Source organism: Heloderma suspectum, chromosome 4 (genome assembly GCF_057233095.1).
Source record: "Heloderma suspectum isolate Gila_16-S chromosome 4, 16-S_ref, whole genome shotgun sequence".
NCBI lineage: Eukaryota > Metazoa > Chordata > Lepidosauria > Squamata > Helodermatidae > Heloderma > Heloderma suspectum.
In genome coordinates, this window is record NC_139461.1 from 73,359,586 (window position 1) to 73,385,005 (window position 25,420).

General features: G+C 44.9%; 1 protein-coding gene across 1 annotated transcript in view; it reads right to left on the bottom strand.

Annotated features, from left to right (window-relative positions):
• Positions 1 to 8,534: 8,534 nt before the first annotated feature.
• The window catches only part of LOC146347020 (desmoglein-2-like), a 43,064-nt gene continuing 26,178 nt past the window's right edge, over positions 8,535 to 25,420 (bottom strand). Inside the window, exons 7-15 of the mRNA XM_084849631.1 lie at positions 25,100 to 25,234; positions 24,813 to 24,998; positions 23,181 to 23,443; positions 22,552 to 22,694; positions 20,132 to 20,359; positions 17,546 to 17,773; positions 15,828 to 15,955; positions 14,530 to 14,874; positions 8,535 to 12,739 (exon numbers count right to left, since the gene is read on the bottom strand). Coding sequence (XP_084705757.1) covers positions 11,825 to 12,739; positions 14,530 to 14,874; positions 15,828 to 15,955; positions 17,546 to 17,773; positions 20,132 to 20,359; positions 22,552 to 22,694; positions 23,181 to 23,443; positions 24,813 to 24,998; positions 25,100 to 25,234 — 2,571 coding nt within the window. The 3' untranslated portion in view covers positions 8,535 to 11,824. The remainder of the gene's footprint in view (positions 12,740 to 14,529; positions 14,875 to 15,827; positions 15,956 to 17,545; positions 17,774 to 20,131; positions 20,360 to 22,551; positions 22,695 to 23,180; positions 23,444 to 24,812; positions 24,999 to 25,099; positions 25,235 to 25,420) is intronic.

Sequence of the window (25,420 nt, forward strand, 5' to 3'; positions counted from 1 at the left end):
ATTGACCATCTGGTGCTGTCCATGTGTACAGTCATCTCTTGTGCTGTTGGAAAAGAGTGTTTGCTATGATCAGCGTATTCTCTTGGCAAAACTCTATTAGCTTTTGTCCTGCTTCATTTTGTACACCAAGGCCATGCTTGCCTGTTATCCCGGTGATTTCTTGACTTCCTACTTTAGCATTCCAATCCCCTATGATGAAGAGGACATCTTTTTTTGGTGTTAGTTCTAGAAGGTGTTGTAGGTCTTCATAGAACCGATCAACCTCAGCTTCTTTGGCCTCAGTGGCTGGGGCATAGACTTGAATTACTGTGATGTTGAATGGTTTGCCTTGGATTCGTACTGAGATCATTCTATCATTTTAAAGATTGTACCCCAGTACTGCTTTTCCCACCCTTTTGTTGACTATGAGTGCTACTCCATTTCTTCTAAGGGATTCTTGCCCACAATAGTAGATATGATGGTCACCTGAATTAAATTCGCCCATGCCTGTCCATTTTAGTTCACTGATTCCCAAGATGTCGATGTTCAATCTTGCTATCTCATGTTTGACCACCTCCAGCTTACCTTGATTCATTGATCTGACGTTCTAGGTTCCTAAACAATATTGTTCTTTACAGCATCGGATTGTCTTTCACCACCAGACACATCCACAGCTGAGTGTCCTTTCGGCTTTGGCTCAGCCGCTTCACTCTTTCTGGCGCTACTTGGAAATACCCTCTGCTCTTCCCCAGTAGTATATTGGACACCTTCCGACCTGAGGGGCTCATCTTCCGGCGTCATCTCTTTTAGCCTTGTGATACGTTCCATGGGGTTTTCTTGGCAAGAATACTGGAGTGGGTTGCCATTTCCTTGTCCAGTGGACCACATTTTGTCAGAACTCTCTGCCATGACCTGTCTGTCTTGGGTGGCCCTGCACGGCATAGCTTATGGCTTCACTGAGTTACGCAAGCCCCTTCGCCACAACGAGGCAGTGATCCATGAAGGGGGCAGAGATTGTACAGAACCTAAATAAATCTGTCTTGCTGGCTTCAATTTTTAAGTCTGTTGCTAATAGGGATGGCGGAGAATTTCTCCCCAAATCTCGGGGAGGCCGAATGCCAACGCATTCGGCCCCCCGAAATTGGCGGTGAAATTCTCCGCCCCCCCCGGGATGGGACTTACCTCCTGCGAATGTCCCTCTCGGCGGCGGGTCCCAGCGGCGTTTCGGCGGCATTTCGGCGGCGTCGGCGTCAGCGGCCGGTCTTCTGACCGGCTGCCGCTGCCGCCATTGCAAAATTTAAAAAAAGGGGAAAAAAACAAAACACACCTGTGATAGGCTACATAATGATTTACGTAGCCTATCACGGCTAGATTTCCAAAGTCAGCCATGATAGGCTACATAAATCGTCACGTAGCCTATCACGGCTGACTTTGGGGAAAAAAGCGCGTACACAAATGATTCCCAAGATGTCGATGTTCAATCTTGCCATCTCATGTTTGACCACCTCCAGCTTACCTTGATTCACTGATCTGACATTCTAGGTTCCTAAACAATATTGTTCTTTACAGCATCGGACTTTCTTTTCACCACCAGACACATCCACAGCTGAGTGTCCTTTCGGCTTTGGCCCAGCCGCTTCACTCTTTCTGGCACTACTTGGAAATACCCTCTGCTCTTCCCCAGTAGTATATTGGACACCTTCCGACCTGAGGGGCTCATCTTCCGGCGTCATCTCTTTTAGCCTTGTGATACGTTCCATGGGGTTTTCTTGGCAAGAATACTGGAGTGGGTTGCCATTTCCTTGTCCAGTGGACCACATTTTGTCAGAACTCTCTGCCATGACCTGTCCGTCTTGGGTGGCCCTGCACGGCATAGCTTATGGCTTCACTGAGTTACGCAAGCCCCTTTGCCACAACAAGGCAGTGATCCATGAAGGGGGCAGAGATTGTACAGAACCTAAATAAATCTGTCTTGCTGGCTTCAATTTTTAAGTCTGTTGCTAATAGGGATGGCGGAGAATTTCTCCCCAAATCTCGGGGAGGCCGAATGCCAACGCATTCGGCCCCCTGAAATTGGTGGTGAAATTCTCCGCCCCCCCCGGGATGGGACTTACCTCCTGCGAATGTCCCTCTCGGCGGCGGGTCCCAGCGGCGTTTCGGCGGCATTTCGGCGTCGGCGGCGTCGGCATCCGGTCTTCTGACCGGCTGCCGCTGCCGCCATTGCAAAATTTAAAAAAAGGGGAAAAAAACAAAACACACCCGTGATAGGCTACGTAATGATTTACGTAGCCTATCACGGCTAGATTTCCAAAGTCAGCCATGATAGGCTACATAAATCGTCACGTAGCCTATCACGGCTGACTTTGGGAAAAAAAGCGCGTACGCAAATGGCGGCGCCCATGGGGCGCCACCATTTGCGTTCCTTAGTTTGGCACGTCTAGTCTACGTAAAGATTTATGTAGACTACGGCGAAAATACGGTCAATGCAAATAGCGTTCCCTTATTTTCACCGTAGTCTACGTAAATCTTTACGTAGACTAGATGTGCCAAACTAAGGAATGTAAATGGCGGCGCCCCATGGGCGCCGCCATTTGCGTACGCGCTTTTTTTTTCTTCCCAAAGTCACCCATGATAGGCTACGTGACGATTTACATAGCCTATCACAGCTGACTTTGGAAATCTAGCCGTGATAGGCTACGTAAATCGTTACGTAGCCTATCAGGGGTGTGTGTGTTTTTTTTTTTACTTTACTTTTTTTTTCGCGGCCGGGGAGACGGGGCTCTTCTCCCTGGCCTGAATTTCAGCCGCGAGGGACGGGGTGCCTCCCCCCGGCCTGAATTTCGGCCGGGCGAGGCGGGGCGCCTCTCCCCCCTCGCCTGAACTTCGGGGGGAGAACCGAAGCGCCTCCCCCCCACCGCGAAGCAAGCTGCGGGACCAGGTAAGTCCCTTTCGTCCATCCCTAGTTGCTAAATGCCAACCAAAGAAGATTAAGAGATCATAAATTGAATTAGATGGGCAGTCAGTACATTTGTGTAATTATACATTTCATTTGCTATTTGCAGTTCCTCCTCTCCAATATAAATCTCATACTTCCACTGGGGTAGATTTAGGTTTTCTGACAGTGAGCTTGGTTTCTCTATTCATTGCCTGCATGACTATTACATACAATGGAGCTTCTTGTCTTTTTTTTCTTGTTCCTTTCCCCCCCAAAAGGAAGGTAAGACCATCAGGTCTTAAAAACCTCCAGTTGTGTTGTTATACCTGCCTGGAGGTTGCGGGGACAGCATGGGTGGCTGTCAGCAATGCATGAATGTTAACTCTGCAATGCATTTAACATTGAGATCCTATTCTTAACAGCAGGTTTGTGCACTGCTTTGCAGGCCTGGATCTGTGTGTTTGGCTCTGTCTGGTCAGGGACACTCACTGGTATTCTGAATGATCCACCAAAGCATAGCACAGCCTTTGTAACACATCACAGGTGTGTGTGTGTGTGTGTGATTAACTTGTTCCAGTCCCCCCTTTCATAAACATCTGGTTAGATGTGCACTCCTGCCTCTAACTGCAAAACCTTTAAACCACCCTTCCAGATGTTGCTGGCTGGGGCTGATGGTGGTTGGAGTCCAACAACAATGGGAGAATCACAGGTCCTTCACCCCTGCAGAAATGCCAACTAAGTGTACAGTTCGCAAATGGTTGGGCATTGCTCCAGGGAATTCATCTTGCTGCTGTACCTCCACTTTTAAAGAACACTGGGCTGGCTTAGAGGAAACCCACTGAAATCAGTTGGGCAAGTTAGTCATGACCAATTTAAGTCCCATGGATTTAAATGGGCCTACTCAAACTATGACCAAGTCTAGATCCAGCCCAATGTCAGTACATACACACTAGTAAAGTGAGGGCGAGCAACACTTGATTATTTTAAATTAATTTCACACACACACAATGTTCACGGAATGGCGTGAGCATGAAGGAAGAAGTTGGCATCACTCCGCCACTCATACTGCAAACAACAAAGAAATCTGATGGCACCTTAAGGACACATATACACCTTCATGGTATAAGCCCTCATGGGCCAGACGCATGAAGTGTTATCCTCATTTGGCAAATGTGCATACAAAGTCACCATAGCAGTTTTTCAAAAAGCCTTCAAAGGGGCACTCCACATGTGAAGCTGCTGAGTTGGAATTCATTTGTGAATTCGACTTGACCAGGCTATGGCCCAGGAGAGTTTGGGAGTGGCTAGCTCACTACAGCAACTAATTGTCCCTCTTTCAGAGAGCTTGTGGACACCGTTTATCTTGCTTTGCTAAATCATCACTAGTTGGGAGTAGGTCACCTCCACTTTGATAGTTTACTCTTTTGACTGAACCTTGTTTTCCTTTGTCCTCTGCATAGTAATGCAACACACCGATCTCTTGGATTGTTGGGTTTTCTGGCCTCACTTTGTAATAACATTGCCCTCCATCTACTGGTCCTTCTATTTATTTATTTATTATTTATTATTGCATTTATATCCCGCCTTTTTTCCTCTTGCAAGGAACCCAAGGTGGCTTACATTATCCTCCTCCTCTCCATTGTATCCTCACAACAACAACCCTGTGAGGTAGGTTGGGCTGAGAGTCTGTGACTGGCCCAAAGTCACCCAGTGAGCTTCCATGGCCAAGCAGGGACTAGAACCCGGATCTCCCGGCTCCCAGTCCGTCACTCTCGCCACTACACTACACTGTACTCATAGAAGCATAGGAGGCAGCCTTGTAGGCCATCCAAACCAAACCCCTGCTTGGTGCAGGAAATCCAGTGCCAGAGCATTCCCAACAGATGATTGCCCAGGACGGATGGGCGAATAAGTGTTCAAAATCACTAGGATTCTCCAAAAATTGTCTTGTCACTTTCCTCATGCTTGATTCCTGTTTGCGTTTGTGATCGCTGCTTGCTTTGTGCAAATCAAGATGCAATCAAATGGGAGATCTGTGCAAATCTCCCAAAATCTGCACACATTTCCCAATTTGCACAAATTTCCTCCACAGACGAAAACAGGGTTGATATTGTCTGAGGAAATTTGTGCAAATTAGGAATTTTGCGCAAATTAGGAAATTTGCGCAAATCAAACTTTGAATCAGGAGTGAGATGAGTGCATGCACTTGTTTGACAATTTGTGAATGTTTTCAGTGGACACATGCTCATGCTCACGCTTGTGTTCTGGGCTTCAAATAGAGTATGTGCACATGTCTTCCAAGCAAAGCCAAAATTCTCACGCATCCCTATTGCCCAGCTCTGTGTCAAGACTTCCATGGAGGGAGGGTCCACCATCCCTTTAGGGGACTGCTTCTATTGAGGAACTGCTCTCTTAAGATGTTTTTCCTAATGTTCAGCCAAAATCTACCCTCCTGTAATTTAAGCCCATTAGATTGAGTCCTGCCCCTTGGATCAGCAGAGGAAAATGATTTCTTCTATGTAAGAGCCCTTCAGATATTTGAAGAGTGATATCACGGCCCTCTGGGTCTTCTCTTCTCCAGGCTAAACATACCCAGCTCCTTCAGACTTTCCTCCCAGGACTTGGTTTCCACACTGCTGACCATCTTTGTTGCACTCCTCTAACCCATTCCAGTTTGTCAACATCCTTCTTAAAGTGCAGCATCCAGAACTCGGCACAGTGCTCCAGATGTGGTCTGACTAGTATAGTGCATGCGTGTTCATGGGTGTATCTGCCAGCTGAAGAGAACAGTTCATACACCTGGTGAAAATGGCTCTTGCCCATAGACATGTATGCTGCAATAAAATTGTGAGTGTTTCAAGTGCCACTAGCATCTTTGCTGTTTCTGCTGCAACAGACTAACAGGGCTACCCCTCTGGGCTTTGTCACATGCTACGGACAATAAGTGCCCATCATTTCACTTGTGGGGTCATACTGCACCTAGCTATTGCAACAGTCATAAATGCACTAAGAGAGGGCAATAACGCTTCTCCCAGATTTAAAATATTTCTCGTTTGAGAGACGCTAAATATTAGATTTTAAAACAAGGGAGTGGAATCCCACCTAGCAGGTCTAATTCGCCCCAGTGGGGATTCCAATCTGGCCTGTGGAGCTTGTTCCACCACTTCCCAGCATCATTGGGTCTCCCCGCCCATTTGCCTTAAGTTTTCCTTTGATCAATCATCCCCATTTTCCTCTCCCCCACCTTTTAAATCAGTTTTTGCAAGTCAGAACACCCCTCCCATCACTTTCCCATAGCCCTGGTCATTTTCTGCCAGAACTGCAGCTCCTCAGTTGCGCGATCAACTGCTGTAACTTCATTCCCAACAAAGCTCCGCCCAGTTCACTTTGAGCCCTGGCAGCTCTAGAACGCGGCCCCCAAGACCATTCCAAGCTGGAGATTTGGCCCTCGGTCCAAAAATGTCTCCCGTCCCTTATTAAAGAGCTGGGTCTGCTACTTCAGAACAGAAGCTCCACCTTGACAAGAGTGGAATACAAAAATGAAGAAATGTGCATGAATTGCATATACAGAAAGGCCTCGAGTAGACTTTCCTTTTAACACAGGTCCACAGTTGCAAGTGCTGTGCTTCCTATATAGGGATACCATTGCCTGAGAATCTAGGCCTCCCTGGCTATGTCACCACATCTGATCTCAGCATCTAGAAAGGCTGGTGTCTGTGTGTGTGTGTGTATGTGTGGGACAGGACATTACACCGATGCCCTTTAACCCCCACTGCATCAAGTCTATGTAGATGTTTCCACTGCTGGTTCAGGGTTAGAAGGTAATGCATGTCTTGCTTCCAAGTGTTTACTTCTGTTATCTGCGTTTACGATGGGGCAGCTCCTGCTTTTTTATTTTATCTTGTCTCAGCTGCCAAAGGTTGCTGTAACACACCTAGCATGAACATACCGATAGTGTCAGTTTGGTGTTTTTTCCTTTTCACTTTCAAAAACAGATGATTTCTGACATGTAGCTACATAATGCAAACTTCTAAGTTAGTCTTCTCCAACCTGGTGCCTTCCAGATGTTTTGGATGACAACCTCCATACTGGCTAGGGCTGATGGGAGTCAAAGTCCAAAGCATCTGGAAGGCACCAGGTTGAAGAAGGCGGTTTTGTGATGTGCACAAGTCCACCTCTGATCTCGTCAGTCGTCGTCAATGACTTTTGCAAGCTTGAGGAGTGCGCCATCTAGTGGCATGAAAGAACAAGTAGAAAGGGTGGTGTTGTGACTAGAGATTTGGACTGGGACTGAGGAATCTGGAGTTAGTGAGGGCCTGGGAATAGGCTTTCTACTTGACCTTGTGGTAATGTAATTTCATCCCAGTCTAGACAAACCCTAAAAGCTGTTACTCTGCTGCTCATCACCCAAGAGGCATCATGGGAAACAGATGAGCTAATTTATACTGGCAGACACAACAGGGCACAGGAATCCTTTAGTAATTCCTGATTTCTGTTGGTTAGCTAACAGGGGGCCAAACGGCACATGATGTAGAAAGCCCATTTGTTTTCCCAATGTCTTTTTCTTTTCCTCAAAGTAGCCAGGAGGCATGCATGTGTCCTATTCTGGATCACGGCAATTGCATAAGGGTGAGGGAGAGAGGCTAACTCTTTCCCACTATACTAATTCCCCAGTGCAAATTGCTTCCCACTCAGGGCCCCTTTTAGATGTAAAAGGGAAAACATGCAGGCACTCATATTTCTTCCTGTATGTTTCCCCCTCTGCGGTCAATAGCAGCTGTGGTATGTTTTGAATTTGCATCGGGGAATTGGCACATCGGGAGAACGGTAACCCACTCCCTGCACCCTGATCCAAATTGGGATCCCTGTGGCTGCTTTTGGAAGGGAAAAGGGAGATTCTATCACAGACCTCTGGTGTAGCTTCTCTGATGCAAAAGGGCTGAGGATCCCATGCAACGTGGGTTGCACCACCTGCCACCCTTGCCCCTGCAGCCCAACCCTTGGGAGGGGCCACAGCTCAGCGGTAGAGAAGATGTGTTGCATACAAAGGGTCCCAGATTCAATCTCTGCCATCTGTAAGCAGGGTAGGAAAAACGTGTCCGAACCCGTGGAGAGCCATTGCCCGTCAGGATCGACAGCATCAGGCTAGATGGACCGATGGTCCTGACTCAGCAAAAGGCAGCTTCCCACGTTCCCAACCATGTTTCTAGACAGAATGGTCTTCTGAACGTCAGATGTACCAAATTGGTGTATGCTGGCCTTCTGGCAACTGCGAGTCCCAACTTTTTATTCCCCTTATTTTACTGCTTAGTTCTCAGTGATGTGACATAATAAGACTGAGAAGGGTATATGTGCACCACGTCAACATCACAATCCTTCGTGTATTTACTCAGAAGTAAGCCCCAATGAATTCTATTGGACCTACTCCCAGGTACGAACTCTTCCCTGGGAGTAAGGCTCATAGTACAAAGTGAGACTTATGGCCAAATAAACATGCACAGACACCCCACCCCCTCAACACACACACTTTCAGTCACAGGCTTATCACACCGCTGAGAACTAGACCCATGTCTCAACACTTTTATCAATAATTAACTAAACAGTCAATTTAGTTTGTTTCTCATTAGAAAACTTCTTTCTTTTAATGATTGCAGGGTGCGAACCGATCCAACAACAAAATCTCACTGAGGCTGCAATCCTAAGCTCATTTATTTGTATGTGAAGTCCTACTGAACTCAGTGGGACTCATTTCTGAGTAAACATGCAAACAACCTGGATCAATGCCCCATTACATAGGTTTCAATGGGTGTTAATAGCAACTAACATTTGATGCGCTGTGCCCAATAGTTCTGACAGTGGTCTGAAAGTTAATGATTTTTCCAGCTAAAGATACTCAATACCACAGTTTATTTAATTTGAAAGTCCACAGAAAATTACACCACAACCCACCCACCCCTCAAATATGAAATCAGTGCAAAATATAAAAGATACTATAAAACTAAAGATCCAGAAATCCATATCACCTGTTGAAAAGAAGGAGGTTATGTCCATATTCCAGATGAGAAGGGAAAAGGGAATTATCTGTAAGTCCTTTGTGAGCTACCAGTGTGGTTTTAGTCTCAGTATAGCATTTGCACCATATATATAAGCCCACCGTATAACTGTACATTATAAACAGAGCAAAACTTAAAATAAGCAGTGTCTGATGTCCTTTTTTGCCATTAAAAAAGTTCCTTTAATGGAAGTTTATTTTGTCTAAACATTAAAATACATTTACTATGGTATGATTTTCATCTCATTCATTTTTTGGTTTAATTATCAAACAGGCATGTTATGTACAAAATGACAGAGGGAGCCAAAGAGAGTAGGCCAGGGCATAACAGTCAATCATATTTATTGCTTTTAGCCAAAGGCCTTTATAAAATGTGTGATACAAACAATAAAAAGTGTATGCAATGGATCCAGATATTGGCGCGTGCAACTTGGCTGGTAGAAACGGACTTCCCCATCCCCTCCTTGCTGCAGTATCCCCTCCAGCCCCCCGAACAGGCAAAATAGAATCAGGGGACCTTGCTGAATGGGACAAGCTGTGGTGTAGAAGGGGCAAGGGAAAAGGGAAGATCCCCCCAAATCAGGCAAAGTCACCTTCTGTGAGCGGAGCCCTTCCATCAATGGAAGGCAGATCTGGATCCAACCCTATATAAATGATAATAGGGCACTAAGAAGATTTCGTGATTGAGTGGCATATGCGTTTGAACTCAGTTCTCCCTTGTCCAAGTCCTATACTCTTTCCACTACACCACACTGACTCTACTGTACACACACACACACACACTTGTTTACTGTGTCCTTTGAAAAGGCAACCCTCGCGCAATCCAGAGATGGGCACACACAATGTTTTCTTGCATGTGAGTTCACCATTCATTTCAATGGATGAAGCCAATCTGCTTCCACAGGTTCACACACATGGATCAGATGCCTCCAGTGAAATGAATGAGGTAGCCCTTGTGGATTGGGGAGTTCCATGAGTATATTACGTTCATAGGACATACCATGTTAAGGGTACAGAGATCTAGTTCTGGTTTTTAACTAAAGTTTCTTAGTGCCCCGCAGAAGCAATTGAGGCTAACTATAAGATCTGTTTACATGTTGAAAAAGGACTCCAATACCTGTTAGCAATGCAAAGCTCACCTAGATATAACTCCAGAGTAATTCAGTTCATGCTCCTTGAGGAAAGTGGGTGGATTTGGCCTTGAGTCCCCAGTTGCTGATCCCCTAAATGTACAGGATAGGAACCCTTTCATATACAAAGAAGAATGTAACTTGAAGATATTAACAGTAAACTCAAGTCTCCAGGTGCTGGTCTTTATGTAGCTAAAATGACATTACACCGATGCCTGAGGGAGCCCCAAGGTCCGTAGAAGTACAAACATCTTGAGGAACCCCCACCCCACAAAACAGTCCAATGAGGACTGAGCATGCTCAGTGGGCATGGAATGGCAACTGACTATGCATGCACGCACATGCATATGTATGGGGTGGTGGGGAGAATGGAATGCAGTTGCTTGTTGTCTGGAACACTGAACAGGAACATTCTACACCGCAACATTTTGTTGCAATCCCACGTGTCCTTTCTAACTACTTAGCACTGTTCCAGAAACCCCCAGAAATAATGCGATAGCCTGTTCAAATACAATACTTCCCAAAAATATTTGCATAAAGATAAATCAGGCTTATCTTTGAAGTGGGTTGTAAATATATGAAACAAGATTTCACAGGATTTCCCATGTTCACTCCTCCTCTTTTTAAATTCATCTTTGCTTTTAAGCATGTGAAAATCTGAAGAAGGAATCTTGTTTTTAAAAACCCTAAAAATGGAGTGAGATACCCACTCTTTTAGGGAATATGCATATTTCCTGTTGCCATTAAATTGCTTCAGCCACAAACCAGTTAAAACATGTCTGAAGGCTGTGCTCCTAAATACACTTAGTAGGGAGTAAGACCCATTGAGCTCAATGGGACTGACATCTGAACAAACATGCTTAGGATTGCACTGTTGGAAAATTTAACCTTGACGTCAATATGATTAATCAAATTAAATTGTAATACTCTGGCCTTGGGCTGCAATGCCAATCCCACTTGCTAGGGAAGAATCTAGTGAACTCCCTGCACTTAATTCTGAAGCAATCCACTGAGGGCCACACTGCAGGTTAGTGAGGAACAGCTGTTTGAAGGTTCCTGCATAATGAGATAAATCAAACTGACCTCAATTGGACTATCACCGGGACCCAGCAATGTGCACAGCTATGATAGTATATGGGGGCTGGTGCTATTATTTATTGGTAGCATTCTTTCCAGCTCTGCAGCTTGAGTTGCCCCTTGCAGTAGTTCTTTTACAGTGGAATCCAATGAATATTTAACACAGAAGTAAGTATTACTGTGTTCAACGGGGCTTACTCCCTAGTAAGTGTGTTTAGGGTTGATGTATTTTCTTTGGTTGTTATGGAGTTTTTTCTTATAGAAAATACCGTGAGGAAAGCAAAGCAATATATTCAACCTTGAGAAAGCCATCTGTTAATTCAGGGGTGGGTAACGTTTCTCTGTCAGGGGCTGCATGTGGGCAGGGCCAAAGCCAAAAGTGGGTGAATCAGCCATTTTCTCTTTCTGCCACCCCCTTTTGTCTCACTCTTCCTTTTCCTTCACATGCAGCCAGGCTGCCAGGAAAGGGACAGATCCCTCTTGCCAGAGGTCTGAACTAACTGCATGCAAAGGGCTTTGGGAATTAGGCTGAGGGCCGTGTGAAATTAGGCTGAGGGCCACATACAGCCTTAGGGCTGCAGGCTACCCACCCCTGCATTAATCCTGTCAATGGTAAATGTAAATACAAAGCGATGGATGAAAATACACCACCTAGGAGCGTGTATACTGCACGGAGCTGTATTTTTTTACCGTTGAGGACTTGCTAATGGTGGACCCAGAGGGAAGTGTTTCCTGTGGGCTGGCTTGGTTAAAAAATGGGTCAGAGATAAAGATCTGCTCCTGCCTATCAATGTCAGAATAGGTAGATGGTTCTGCTGTGGTCCACATACCAGTGGTGGGAGTCACCACCCTCTCGCTTACTACCACATTCTGTCCTTCTGATAAGTTGGGGATGCTTAAGGAAGTCTTTAGGTCAGAGTTAGGTACAAGGACCCTCTCCCTTTCTCTTACAAGGACGTATTTTGAATCTGAGAGGTCTGGAAAGACTCCAGCAGGCCTTTCTAACATATCTTGCAAGTTAGAAGCTGGGGCAAGCACCCTCTCTGTAACTACCACATTCTCCTTCAACTGAGGGTCAAGGATTACTGTCGGGGGTCTTGCCCCATATGACGTTTCTGTCACTACAACATTGCTGCTACTGACCACAGGGTCAGGAATAGACCTTACTGACACCTTGGTCACACCTTCGAAACCAACACCTTTCACAGGTTCAGGTAACTGGTAGCTAGGCCCTGAAGTATAGGTGAGTTCTGAACTCAAGGCATTCTGCTGATGTAAGTACTGTACATCTGACTCATTCTTTGCAGAGCTAGGACTTGCATCTTTCAGGGCTGGAGAGCTGTACTGTCCAACTTCCATGCCTGTGCGTTTGCCCATACAAATCTCAGCCAGAGTGTTAAATTTGTCTCCCAAGTCATCCAGGAAATGGTCATCAAAGTCACCCTCAATAAAGCTGCAGCAGCCAACAGAGCCATGTGGAGAATCTCTTTCTTCCTCCTGAGAGTAAACTAGTAGGCAATCTTTTGCAAGATGTGTTTCATCCTCATCAGCAAAAGCATCAGCTTTCTAAAACATGGAAGAATAAGAACCATGAGCATTCATGTTTCAGAAATTATAATTTTCTTTAACATAAACATCAGCCAACCACCAATGCTACATAAACATTTTCAAACTACATTGCTGTTACCGTGTACATCTTAGGCTTTAATCCAGAACAATCCTGGAGTATTCCCTTGCCTTATAGGTGGCAAAACCATGAACCACAACATTCAAATTTTGGCAGCAGGATTCCAGGATGTTTAGAACCCTTTCAAAGTATTTCATTTTCTGTACTGCCAAACTCCCAACTTTCTACACCAGACTTCTCCAACCTGGTATCCTCCAGATGCTTTGGGCTATTATTCCAATAAGCCCCACTCAGCATGACCAGGGATAGTGGGAGTTGTAATCCAAACTATCAGATGGACACCAAGTTAGAGAAGGCTCTTCTACATGTTAGCAATCCCTGACAATTTGTCAGTTTTATTCCCTTTCGCCAAGTACTATTTTTCTCTGTCCCCCACCTCACAAGATTTAAGCAGTTTGTTATGCTAACTGTACAGGTCAGAATTAGCATACGTTACATTTTTAGATAATCATTATTTATATATGCGTCCAATAAATTCTAGCTGGCAAACTGTAATGAACCATGTTTGGGGTTTGTGTACAGATTGGGGAAGGAGGTCGCTTTGAGTAGCCTTCCCCAATCTAATGTCTACCAGGTGCTTTGGATTATATCTTTCATCAGCCTCAACCAGCATGGCTCATGGTCAGAGAATATGGGAGTTGTATTTGAAAACATCTGGAGAGCACCAGACTGGGGAAGGCTGACTTTGAAGGTCAAACTACACATTACGTAAATTGTGTAGTGTGTAGCCGAGCTTTTTTTTAAAACTTTAGAGTAAGTGTGCCTAGCTCCAATTCAGATTTGGGAAGTGTGCGCTGGAAGGGGAGGATTATGCCTTCCCCCTCCCTGATTTGCTTGCATCTTAATCACATGCAGGGATTAAAAAAAGAAAAAAAGTCTTCATTGGATTCAACCTAAGTTCTGCTTTTTCATTTTCATTTTTAACTTTGGGTGGTGATGAAGGACAGAGAGAAATGGGGGGGAGGGGAAGGTGGGATGAAATGTCTCCATATTTTCAGGGATGGGGTGCTGATTTGGACAAGTGTCGTCAGCATCTTTTTGCTAACCCAACACACAGCATCGTTGGTGTCTTTCCTCTCTCCTTCCCTTTTTTAAAGTGCAGTTTGGCCACTCAGCAGTGGGTCTCTTTTCAAAAGCCATGGTTCTCTATAATGGCTCACTTCAAATGATGCTACATTCTGATGCGATGACATTCCAGAGGCATTCTTTTAACCAACAATACCTCTGGAATGATGCTATGTTGGGACACAGTATCATCTGATGTGAGGTATTATGGGAAAAAGGGCGAACAACTGAGCTGCCATGAAGAGAGCCACCGCTTCTTCTGCTTGCAGCCAAATGACACGGATGAAAAAAGACACGGATGGCACTTCTTGTCCTGGTAAGCTTCCACCACTGGAAAATATGAAGCATTTCTCCCAGCCGCCCGCTTAGAAATCAGTGAATATGCTATCCTATTTTTATGGTCGGTGAATGGAAATGCAGAGGTGGGGTGGCTTTTTTGGCTCAGCTCTATCTGCGAGGGAGAGAGACAGCGCAACCACCCAAACCAATCCTAATAGAAGTGAGGGGTATGCGTGTATGGGAAAATAGAAATGCCCCACAATTCCTGGGGGGGAAGGGAATGTGGATCAAGATAGTGAGTTTCTCAAAGAAGGTGGAAACTTACTTCACAGAAGTAACTCCTTAAGAATTCTTCATTCATGGTACCTCCGTTTCCCAGGGTCATAGTTCTTCCGCCACTCATGATCATGGTCCTTCCCGCAGCCATGCCGCCTCCCGCGGCCATGCCGCCTCCCGCGGCCATGCCTAAGCCCCCTCCAGACTCCACGCCTCCATGGCCAGCATGAGAAAGAAGAGCCGTCTGCTCTTCCCACCGCCCATCGGCCATTTGAACGTTGCTGTACTGCTCTTTGGTCACAGAAGAAGAACCACCACCGCCCACTGTGCCGCCAACGATTTTTGAGGCAGAGCTGTTCCCCAAACTAGCAGGGGGGACGAGGAACTGGAATGCCTAACATCAAAGGCAGCAATAAAAATGTAAAATTAAACATAGTTGGGGAGGCGTGCTGAAGTCAGCAAACAACTCACAGCAGACGGGTTGGCTAGGAGGCTAACCTGATTCAGTATCAGAATTCTGTGTGCTTCTTACTCAGAGAAAAGGAAGAAGAGATTTATAATGGCTGAGAGGAAATGGAATATTGGAACAAATGCCCAAAGATTTGGCCACTTGCATTCCCCCCAGCACCTTTCAGAATATCAGCTCTGGCAGTTTCCCAGGTCAATGGGAATATCTGTTGGATAAGTGGAGCCTCTTAGCTAACTTCCCTCCCTACCCAAGGCAGTACAGCTGTTCTGGAAGAATTAGTTTGAGAATAGCTTCGTCACAGCCTGATCCTGCCTATGTTCATCTGGGGTTATATCCAGATTATTCAGATGGACAGCAGACCCACTAAAGCAATGGGGGTCAATGGGTGTATTTTACTTATGACTAAATCTGGATCTAACCCCTAGGCCTAACAAGGCAATCCAATACATGTTTAGTCAGAAGCCTCATTGATTTCAATGTGACTTACTCCCAGGTAAGCCAGTAGGACTGCAGTCTATGCCCCCTTGATTTCAATGGGGCTTGCTCCCAAGTTACCATGTGTAGGATTGTGGGCCTTCACACTCCCTCCACCAATATTTCTTCAACCACCGCGCCCAGTCTTTCTAATTTTGCACATTCATCACACTGTATTTATTTAAACTGACAGATACAAGTCAAAAGCACCTGTACTCTTCTATGTAACATAATCCATTGTCTAAAATATGCATTGGGCTGCAACCCCATGCACACTTACTTGGGAGTAAGTCCCACAGAACTCATTGGAACTTACTTCTGAGTAGACATGTATAGGACCATGCTATGTGGGAAATTGAAATTCAAGGGTGCCAAATGTAAAACTAGAGCAAAACCAAGGATACCTTGTTCTCGGGTGCTGCCTCTTCCTTGTTCCAGATACCCACGTTTTCTTCGCCAGTACTGGGTATTTGTGCAATGTTTTTCAGAGCACCTGATCCAAAGCGACACGCCAGCAGTAAGAGAGGCACAACTGAGAAGGGACACAGTGTTTCAATGAACAACCGAAGATTCAAATATCAGGAAAAGTCACAAAGGTGTTGGCATTTATGAAAACAAAGCCAGTATCCATCTGCATTAGATAACCAAACACCCCATAATCAATTCAAAATACTAAAATGTTCTAGAAAAATAGCAACCTAATGCAAACACTGCACTATGATAAACAGGCAGTGTATCAGATCCACACTGATCTACCCTGTCTGGAAGCTCATTTTAACATTCCAATGTGGTGAGAGCAACACAGAACATTAACAGTACAGTAACAGTAGTAAGCGATTTCCTTTCTTTTCAGCTTGCTCGTTATTAAAGCAGGCTCCATCCATCCAGGGCTGTGCTCATTTCGCAACAGTACCTTCCAAACACAGAATTTGTTATTAAGGGCAATATCCAGCACCTTGAAATCCCCAGCTTTCACTAAAACTAAATAAATAAAACAAGGTTTCTGGCCCTCATGGCTGTAAAGGGAGGCTTGAAACATGAGGACAAGTGTGCAGCTTGTGAAATCCTGGACTCTGGCTGAGAGGCAGAGAAATTACTTCCAACCATCAGGGGACAGGCGTTTAGTGTCCTCTAGCCTCGTGGAGCTCCTTGCCCCTCACCCCACCCCCTTTAACAGAAGTAGAATTGTGCCAGAAAATGGTGTTGGCCGCCAACTTGGATGGCTTTAAAAGGGGATAAAACAAATTCACAGATGATATTGTCACTCGTCGAGATGGGTATATATTTTCTCCGGTTTCAGAGGCAGTATGCCTATGGACACCAGCTGCTGGGGAACTCAAATCAGAGGCTGCTCTTGCACTTCCGTCTTGCTTCTGGCCTTCTCAACGGGGCCTCTAGTTGCCCACTACGGGAACAGACTGCTGGACTAGACAGGCCCTCATGTGTGATCCAGGATGGCTCTTCTTGTGTTCCTGTGTTCTTATGAGCAAATGCAGGAAAATAATCTCCACAGTTCAGTGTTTCAGGATTCAGCTCTTCTTGGGACAGTGTTTTGATTGTTATTATTTTTAACACGCACAGTGCTGACCTTATCACGCTACTGCCAGTTTGGGAATGTTCCTGGCTGCCTGCCTGGCTTTTCTGCCAAGCTGCCAGATGGAATTTTGCAGAATTAGAAAACTGAGGTTTGGGCAAGAGACAAGAGAAGCACAACCTTCAAGCAGATTCCAAAGAAAAATCTAATGTTCCCTATGCTCCCTACTGCATCATACGCAAACGCCTGGAATGTTACATACTCTTAAAGCCTATTGGTTTCAGCGGGAGATTATTTAGAAGGTGATTAACTTTGGTTGGATCATACCCAGTTTCCTTTTTTAAAATTAAGTAAAAGGGCTGGATGCAGATTTAGTCATGCTTGGAGTAGATGCACTGAAATCAATGAGACTTAAGTTAGTAATGGTTAACTCGAGTCCCACTGATTTCAACGGGTTTACTCTAAGCATGATTCAATCTGGATCCAACTGAAAGACTGCATGCCCCTGAATGAAGGAGCCATTGTGTCAGATCCTTGCGCAGTACACAGCATGCATCCAGTCCTTATGGAGTAACACTGGTTACTTACGCAGCAGCAACAAAAATGCCAGAATCATCAGTGCAATTGCAGCGGGGCCTAGCATGACTGAGGAGCCGATGATACTCTCTCTGCAGCCAGCACCTTCCACACAGTCACACACGTGCACTTTTAGGATTTGCCGTTCAGGACAGCTGAGGCCTCCGTTATCCTTCACTAAGAGTGGAACTTCGTATATGCCAGGCTTCACATCCTGTGGTACAACTTGTGCTCTATTTCCTTCGTGGGGAAGAAAACGGCAACAAAGGCAAATTAGTGTAAAAGCCATGGAATAGAAGTGGCTGAAATTAGAAATCTCGTTTTAGTTAACAAAAAGGATTTAGTTAACAAAGCAGGAACCAACTTTAGGGTTACCAGTTTGATGTTCTAAAGCAGGGCTGGGGAACATGTCACCCTCCAAATGTTGGGGGATGACAATAGCCAATGGTGAGAGAAGATGGATGTGCAGACCAGCAACATCTGGGAGGGTCAAATGTTCCCCATTCCAGTTCTGAAGAACCAAGGGGAAGATCCAACGGTGTCCAGCTGCTAGAACTATTGACCTTGGGCTAGCAGAAACCAACCTTTTCACAATGTCAATAGTGTTTGCAAGCGTGACACCTTTCCTGGTTTCAGCTAGCACAATATCACTAGTGCTGGTGGCCAGACACAGCTGGATCCTTCCCCAAGTCACATTATGAGACAAATGCAGTTCTAGCTGTTCCACTTTGAAAACGGCATATTCTATGCACAGGTTTATAGAACTAAAATTATTAGAGTGCAGTAGATGTTTCTCTTTAATGTAGCAAACTGTTGTGTTAGACATTTCACAAGTAGCCAAGAAATTCAATCGGCTCCCTGCAGAGAATGCAAAGAGCTTTCCTCAGCCATATGTCGTGCTTGAGGGTGTGGCTTGTGATACCTTCTTAAGCTTCCCATCTGAAGGACGATAGCAGAAAATCTGCAGAGGATTTCTCCCTCGTTTTATTTTCAGCTGGTGCTCAAAGTGGGGTGCGGGGTGCTATCCCATTTCTTTTCAGGCACAACTGAAACTACTACACTTCTTTTCAATGGATGCAATGTGAGTCAGACGTAATTTGAAAGGAAGCGATCCCTCCTCCATTTTTTCTTTTAACAACCTTGCTGCCCTATTCTGGACCAGCTGAATTTTCTGGACCATTTTCAAAGGCAGCACCATGAATAATAATACATTGCAGTTATCCAAAGTAGAGGTTACCAAGCATGGACAATTGTAGCTAGGCTATCACTGTCCTGATAGGGTTATAGCTGGTGTATCAGCCTAAGCTGAGAAAAAGTGCTCTGTGGGACAGAGGCCGACTGTGCCTTCAGTGACAATGCTGGACCCAAGAGCACCCCCTAGCTACGAAACTGATCCTTTAGGGCAGGGGTGTCAAACCTCTTTCAGGCTGAGCGCCACATTTAATTTTGGAAAAGCTCTTAGGGGGTGCATTCCATTGGTGGGCCAAAGATACCAAACACCCCAGCATGCTCTAGCTTAAAGCTCTTACTGCCAGAAGCCAACCCTTTGGAGAGGCATTTCAACCTTTTAGAACGGGGAAAAAACATACAAAAGCTAGGGAACCCCCAAACGGTCGGCAGGCAGGGGAAAGGGGGCACAGCCATCTGCAGGGGAGGCTGGTGGCTCCTATTTCAGCACGGCAGTGAATCCACTCTGGGTTTCAGTACAAAGTCTAAAGGAGCTACCCAAGGTGCTGAACCCCATCCCCAAAATAGGTTCAGCACCTTGGATAGCTCTTTTAGAGTTCTGACTGAAACCCAGAGTAGATTCACCACCCCGCTGAAATAGGAGCCACCAGCCTCCACAGGCCATCTGGGGAACCCTGGACGGCCAGACTGGGATTCCAGGTGAGCCAGATTTGGCCCATGGGCCTGAGGTTGAACACCTACTCAGCTGGGTAGATGAACCACCCACCAACACTACCTCCATCTTGTCTGGATTGAGCCTCAATTTGTTGGCCCTCTTCAAATCAATCAATAAATAAGGACAAATAAACAAGGAAATGCTCAGCAACAAAGAATCTGAGGAGAGTACAATTGTCTAAGCTTTTCTCCTTTCATTCTTTAACTCTACACTGACTCTGTATGGATCCTTCTTTAACACAATGTGTCTGGATATACACACTTAAATATCCCGGGACGCTTACAAATTTGACTTGACTGCTCAGAACTCCTCCCACCATACTGGGCCAGCAAGGATATAACCAGGTGGAATCTGAAAGAAGCAGCAACTCTTTAAATATGTCATCCCCGCACCGAATTGCACATAGACCTGGAATTGCTGTGGAGTATTTTGGGAAGTGGAACAGGGTGGCGTAACATCCCACCATTTCCACATATTTATTTATGCTTTCTTTTTCATCTATCATCTTTCAAATGCACAAGCAGCCACCAAAGCAGGCAGCCACCCCCTCCATGCAAAAAACTTGTCACGGAGCATTTCTCACAAAGCACTTCCCTGGCAAGGTGCGAAGCTGCCTCTGAAGTGGAAGATCAGAAATAAATTGGGAGAAACATTAAGAACCCATAAAATAGGCCATCTACTTGATTCTTACTTACCATCTACATGCCCAATTATCCATCTGTCCGACATCCTTTCAGGCTCATCTATGATAGAGAAAGTGAAAGGGCCACCATTTGGATGAGCATCTCGATCCTCAGCAGTGATGTTAATGAACTTGGCATCAGTACAGACAGTTGTCTCGCGATTCACAAGAGTTGGGCAGTTATCATTAACATCCTCTACTTGAATATTAATGGTACCCGTCGCTGTTTTTGAATGGAAGTCTACAAAACAGACAAGGTGAGATGTTAGGATTTCACGGCACAAAAATATGCATCTTTTTATGTTTTAGAAATTCATTTGCTTCCTTGAGTGTACAAAATGTTGTAACATGAACTTGGTGTTGATAGTGACAGGTGTGAAACCCATTTCGATAGTACACTCAGGAAAGGTTGCAATGGCTGGGATTGCTTAGCTTGGAAAAAAGGCAAGCCGGGGGGACAGAAGTGTACAAAATTAAGCATGGTGCGAAGAAAGAAGACAGGGAGACATTCTTCTCCCTCTTTCATAATACCAGCAACTAGGGTCATTGCATAAAGTGGGGGATGTGGGATAGATAAAAGGAAGTACTTCACACAGCACATAAAACTATGGAATTCACTCCCACAAGATGCAATGATGGCCACCAATGTGGATGGCTTTAAAAAGGGATTGGAGAAATTCATAGACGAGAAGGCTATCAATGGCTACTAGTCCCGATGACTATATGCTACCCCCAGTAACCGAGGCGGTATGCCTATATGCACCATTTGCTGGGGAACATAAGAACAGCCTTGCTGGATCAGACCAAGGGTCCATCTAGTCCAGCATTCTGTTCACACAGTGGTCAACCAGCTGCCCACGGGAAACCCACAAGCAGGGCATGAGTGCAACAGCACCCTCCCACCCATCTCCCCCAGCAACTAGTCTACATAGGCTTACTGCCTCTGATACTGGAGGGAGCATATAACCATCAGGACTAGTAGCCATCGATATGAGCGGAAGGGCGATATTGCTCTCATTCCTACTTGTGGGCTTCCCAAAGGCAGCTGGTTAATCAATGTGTAAACAGAATGCTGGACTAGATGGACCTTGGTCTGATCCAGCATGGCTCTTCTTCTTGATATAGAATGCAATCCATACTCATGAAAATATTTGTTTGCCAATTATTTGAACTGGCATGAGTCACTCCTATAGCAGTACGCCAGTTCTTTGAGTGCTGTGGACCATAAGATAATTACTCAAAATTACAGGGACTCTGGGATCGTGAAGAGCAGATACATGTCAGTGAAGTCTGCCTTGCAGTCTTGGATTAGTAGCTCTCACTGTAGTGATACAGTGACCCTGTTTGAACGTAATGACAACCCATGGCTTAATTAACCCATGGCTTGTTGAATCATGGGTTGCTGTTATGCCAAATCCGGAACTATGGGTTAACTGTGGGTTGTTAACTATGAACAACCCACAGACAGAACCCATAAGTTGTTGTTGGATTGTAAACTGTAAGTTGTTCAAACAATGGGCTGTCATTATATCTGAACTCAGAATAATGGGTTGTGCATGGGTTGTTTCATCAGTCTACAGAAGCAGTGCTTTGGTGTTGCAAAGGTTCCTGGGATACAGGCTGGGAGCAAGCAAGAGGGGCAGAACAAAACAACACATGAACTGGAAAAACTCACAATGTGCTCGATCATCTGGCAGCCAATTCATGGGTTAACTCAACAAACCATGGGTTACTTACGCCATGGGTTGTTGTTACATGTGCACAGGGTCAGTAGGTTACAGTTGGGTGCAATCACATTTGTTTGGACATGCTGAAGTACACAATGCAATGGCTCTGCAAGAGGTCTCTACTATTACATCTACTTAATGCCACCAATGCATCAGGTATTCCACACAACAAAAAAGGACACCTTACCAGGCATCCACTCAAGAGAGGGAAGTGACCCAGGCCCTCTGGTAAGCAGAATGCCCAGCAGCACACAGATCCCTTCCCTGGAACTTTCATTTGTGTTGTGGCTTGGAGAAAGTAAGAAACAACACTTGTCTCTTCAGAGCAGGAGGAGAGAATCCTGCTTTTTCTTGCCTTCTCCATGCCACAGCTCAAATGAGAGAAGACCCTGCCTCTCTCTTAAGCTCTATGTCAGCTTTCTCCAACCTGGTGCCCTCCAGATACAACTCCCAGCATCCCCCAACCAGTATGCCAGAAGATTTGGGGGGAGACAAGCCAATTAATAGCAACAACAAATAATGGCGAGGTAGTAGGCCGAGCCAAAATTTATGGAACCCTGTTCCCTGCTCAACTAGCTCCCTAGCTAGATGTTACTGCCACTTCCCAAAGCTAGCTTTGTTCGATTCCAATGAACCAATGCACGCTTGGCATGAATGAAACACTGATGAATTATTTGGGAAGAAGGGGAGAGGAGGCATCACATACCCTCCATTATGGCCACAACTGTTGCAATATAAGTTCCATTGACAACAAATGGTGATTCATAGTCGGGCACTTTAATAAGTTTGATTTCAGCCGTTCTAGAGTCTATAATAAACCAGTTTCCGGCATCATGATCTTTGGCGTACCTGTGCAAATTTTAAACATATGTTAGAATATTCCCAGCAGTGTATAATGACACTTTGATGCAGAGAGACATGGGCCTGGTTGTTTTGGTATACAGTGAAGCATCTTCATTTGGGTTTTCCAAGTTTCTGTCAATATCTCAGGGTGATTTCCCACATTTTTTAAAATACACACACGCGCTGTTAAGATGCATATTCATGTAGCAAAAGATTACAAATGCATCCATTTCCAAAGAAAGGCACACATTTGCACATATCATAAGGGTACAGGAGCTGGAGCTACTGAAAAGGAGCAGTGGAGCTACATTACGTTCATACATCATTACAGCTTATGGATACTTCAATTTATCAGCCAAAAGTGTGCCTGCAATCCAAAGATATTGAAAGTGAAAGGCATAAATGAGACACCAACTGCATCCCATCTTTATATGGAATGTCATTCAGGTTATTCATAGCTACACAGTGACTTGATCAAGTCAGGGATCTTACCTGATGCGTTCTGCTATTTTTCCAGTGTCTTCATCATAAGCTGGAAAGCGTCCAATAATCTGGTTCACTTTCATTGTTTCAGTCACTTTAATCACCAGTGTTTGGGGCCTAAATACAGGGCCTTCCCTCACGTTTTCCACCCTAATTTTAACTGGAATTTGCTTTGCTTGGAAACTCTGGCTAATAATGGATTTGTGATATGCTGCTTTATTAGAAACAACAATTTTCAAGTCCATTGTCTGCAATTCTTCATAATTAATTTCCTGAAGAGAGAATGAGGAAAAGAAACCACAACTCAGAATATGTACATTGTAAATTCCAAACTGAAGAATGACTAAATGTTCAGCATAAGACTTTCCTTATTAAAACACAGTAAAATTTGATGTGAAATATGCCAGATGAAAAAAAAGCAAAATGTTTTCCCCCCACTTAACAAATCCATCTTTTGACATTCTGGAATTGCAACTACAGAGGAGTCAAGGCAGTCATTTTAGTTTCATTTTTGCTTTCGTTATCATCAAAAGCACCTCCATCTTTTACTAGGAAGTGTGCAAAAGCCCACAAATGCCTCTAATTAGAACATATACAGAAATATTTAGGGTTTTCTTTCTTATTCACAATGACATTATGGAAGAACCATGAAAACCATGGAAGTTATTTATCTTAATGTGTGCAGAACACCCTGCTCCCTGCCAGTAAGCAATGATCAAGCCCCTTCTCTGTGTAATGTAAGTGAAATTAACACATCTATGGATATCACTGAAGGCTTTTTCTTTGGCAGGGAACCTACAGACATGTCAACTGCAATTAACCCGTTTACACCCATTCCTGCATTCTCACTGGGGGAGTAGTACACATACCAATTCCAAAACTCAGTGACACTTGGTAAAGCACACATGAGAATCCGCTCTCAATCAGGCAGTCCTATCAGTGTTGTGATGAGTGTCAGAGACTCTTGAGGTTTGGAAGGGTAATATCAGCATGTGAGGCTGGGACCCAAGCATAAATGGGAATAGCTCGCATGACTAGAAAGCAATATGAAGCCTTTGAATTGGCCCGATGCAGGATTAGTAGGAACTAACTTTCTGCCTTTCCCTGGTCAAGGTGGTACCTTTTGCTTGCTGCTCTTTAGGTTTCAGCTTCTAGCAATAGCCACTGTCTAAGAACTCACCCACCAGGTCCAGATTTGAACACAAGCACCCATGGCCAGGTCTGGCCCAGGCAGTGGCTGGGCAGGTGGGTCTCTGACATGTGTGAAATGTTTATGACTCACTGGCAGATATAACAATTCAAGCAATCCTACACATGTGCCGTCTGGATGGTGTGTGTATGGGACAGTTGTTCTACATGCAAAGCATCCCACCATGCCATAGAAACTCATGGTGGATGGAGAAAAGGGCATGAAAGTGCTTTCTGTGCATGGAAGTGGTCAAAATGGTGTAACAGCCAATCTGGAAGGACACACCGGCTATCTTACAGGCAGGAAGTCTATCCACATTGGGACCCATGTCAGCTAGCAGTCTCCCACCGTACTTTATGCTTTCATGTGTACCAGTTCTTTATGTGGGAGCATTTCTGGATGACAGCCAGCATACCAAACATTGAGTCTCCTCTGCAACCCTCCACACTAACCTTAACCAGAGTCAAAATTCCTTCATTGGTTTGTGAATCCGTTTCTATATGGAAATAGCCTCCTTCGTTGCCAGACACAATCGTGAACTTTGCTAGCCAGTTATCGGTGAATTTCTCGTCAATGTCAAAGACCTTCATTCGCATAATTTCCACATTCGCTGTGTTTTCCTTAACACTGCCTTCATACTGCAAACGAACAAGCCTTTTAACCTCTCTTCCATTTTAATCAAGGCACAAATTGTGATTTGTATGCAAAAACATGTCAGGCTTCCAGACAAATTACTTACCACAGCTTTTTCAAGAACAGGAATATTGTCATTGACATCCAAAATATTAATCTGAACAGTTGTCTGGTGAGCCATCCCACCTGGCTGTCCATCTCTGTCTTTTGCTTCCACAGTTAAGATGTAGCTACTTTGCACCTGCATGATATCCAAACAGGTATGTGTAAGTGAATGTAAGGGTATACAAAAACAAAATTAATTTAGAGGCTTCATGCCACTATAGGCAGCCAAAATAGAATATTGCCCCAAACCTGGGAACCTTCAAGACACAGGTGGTGGCAATTTCAGAAAGTACTTTATTATGCCTCCCGCTTACACATACAC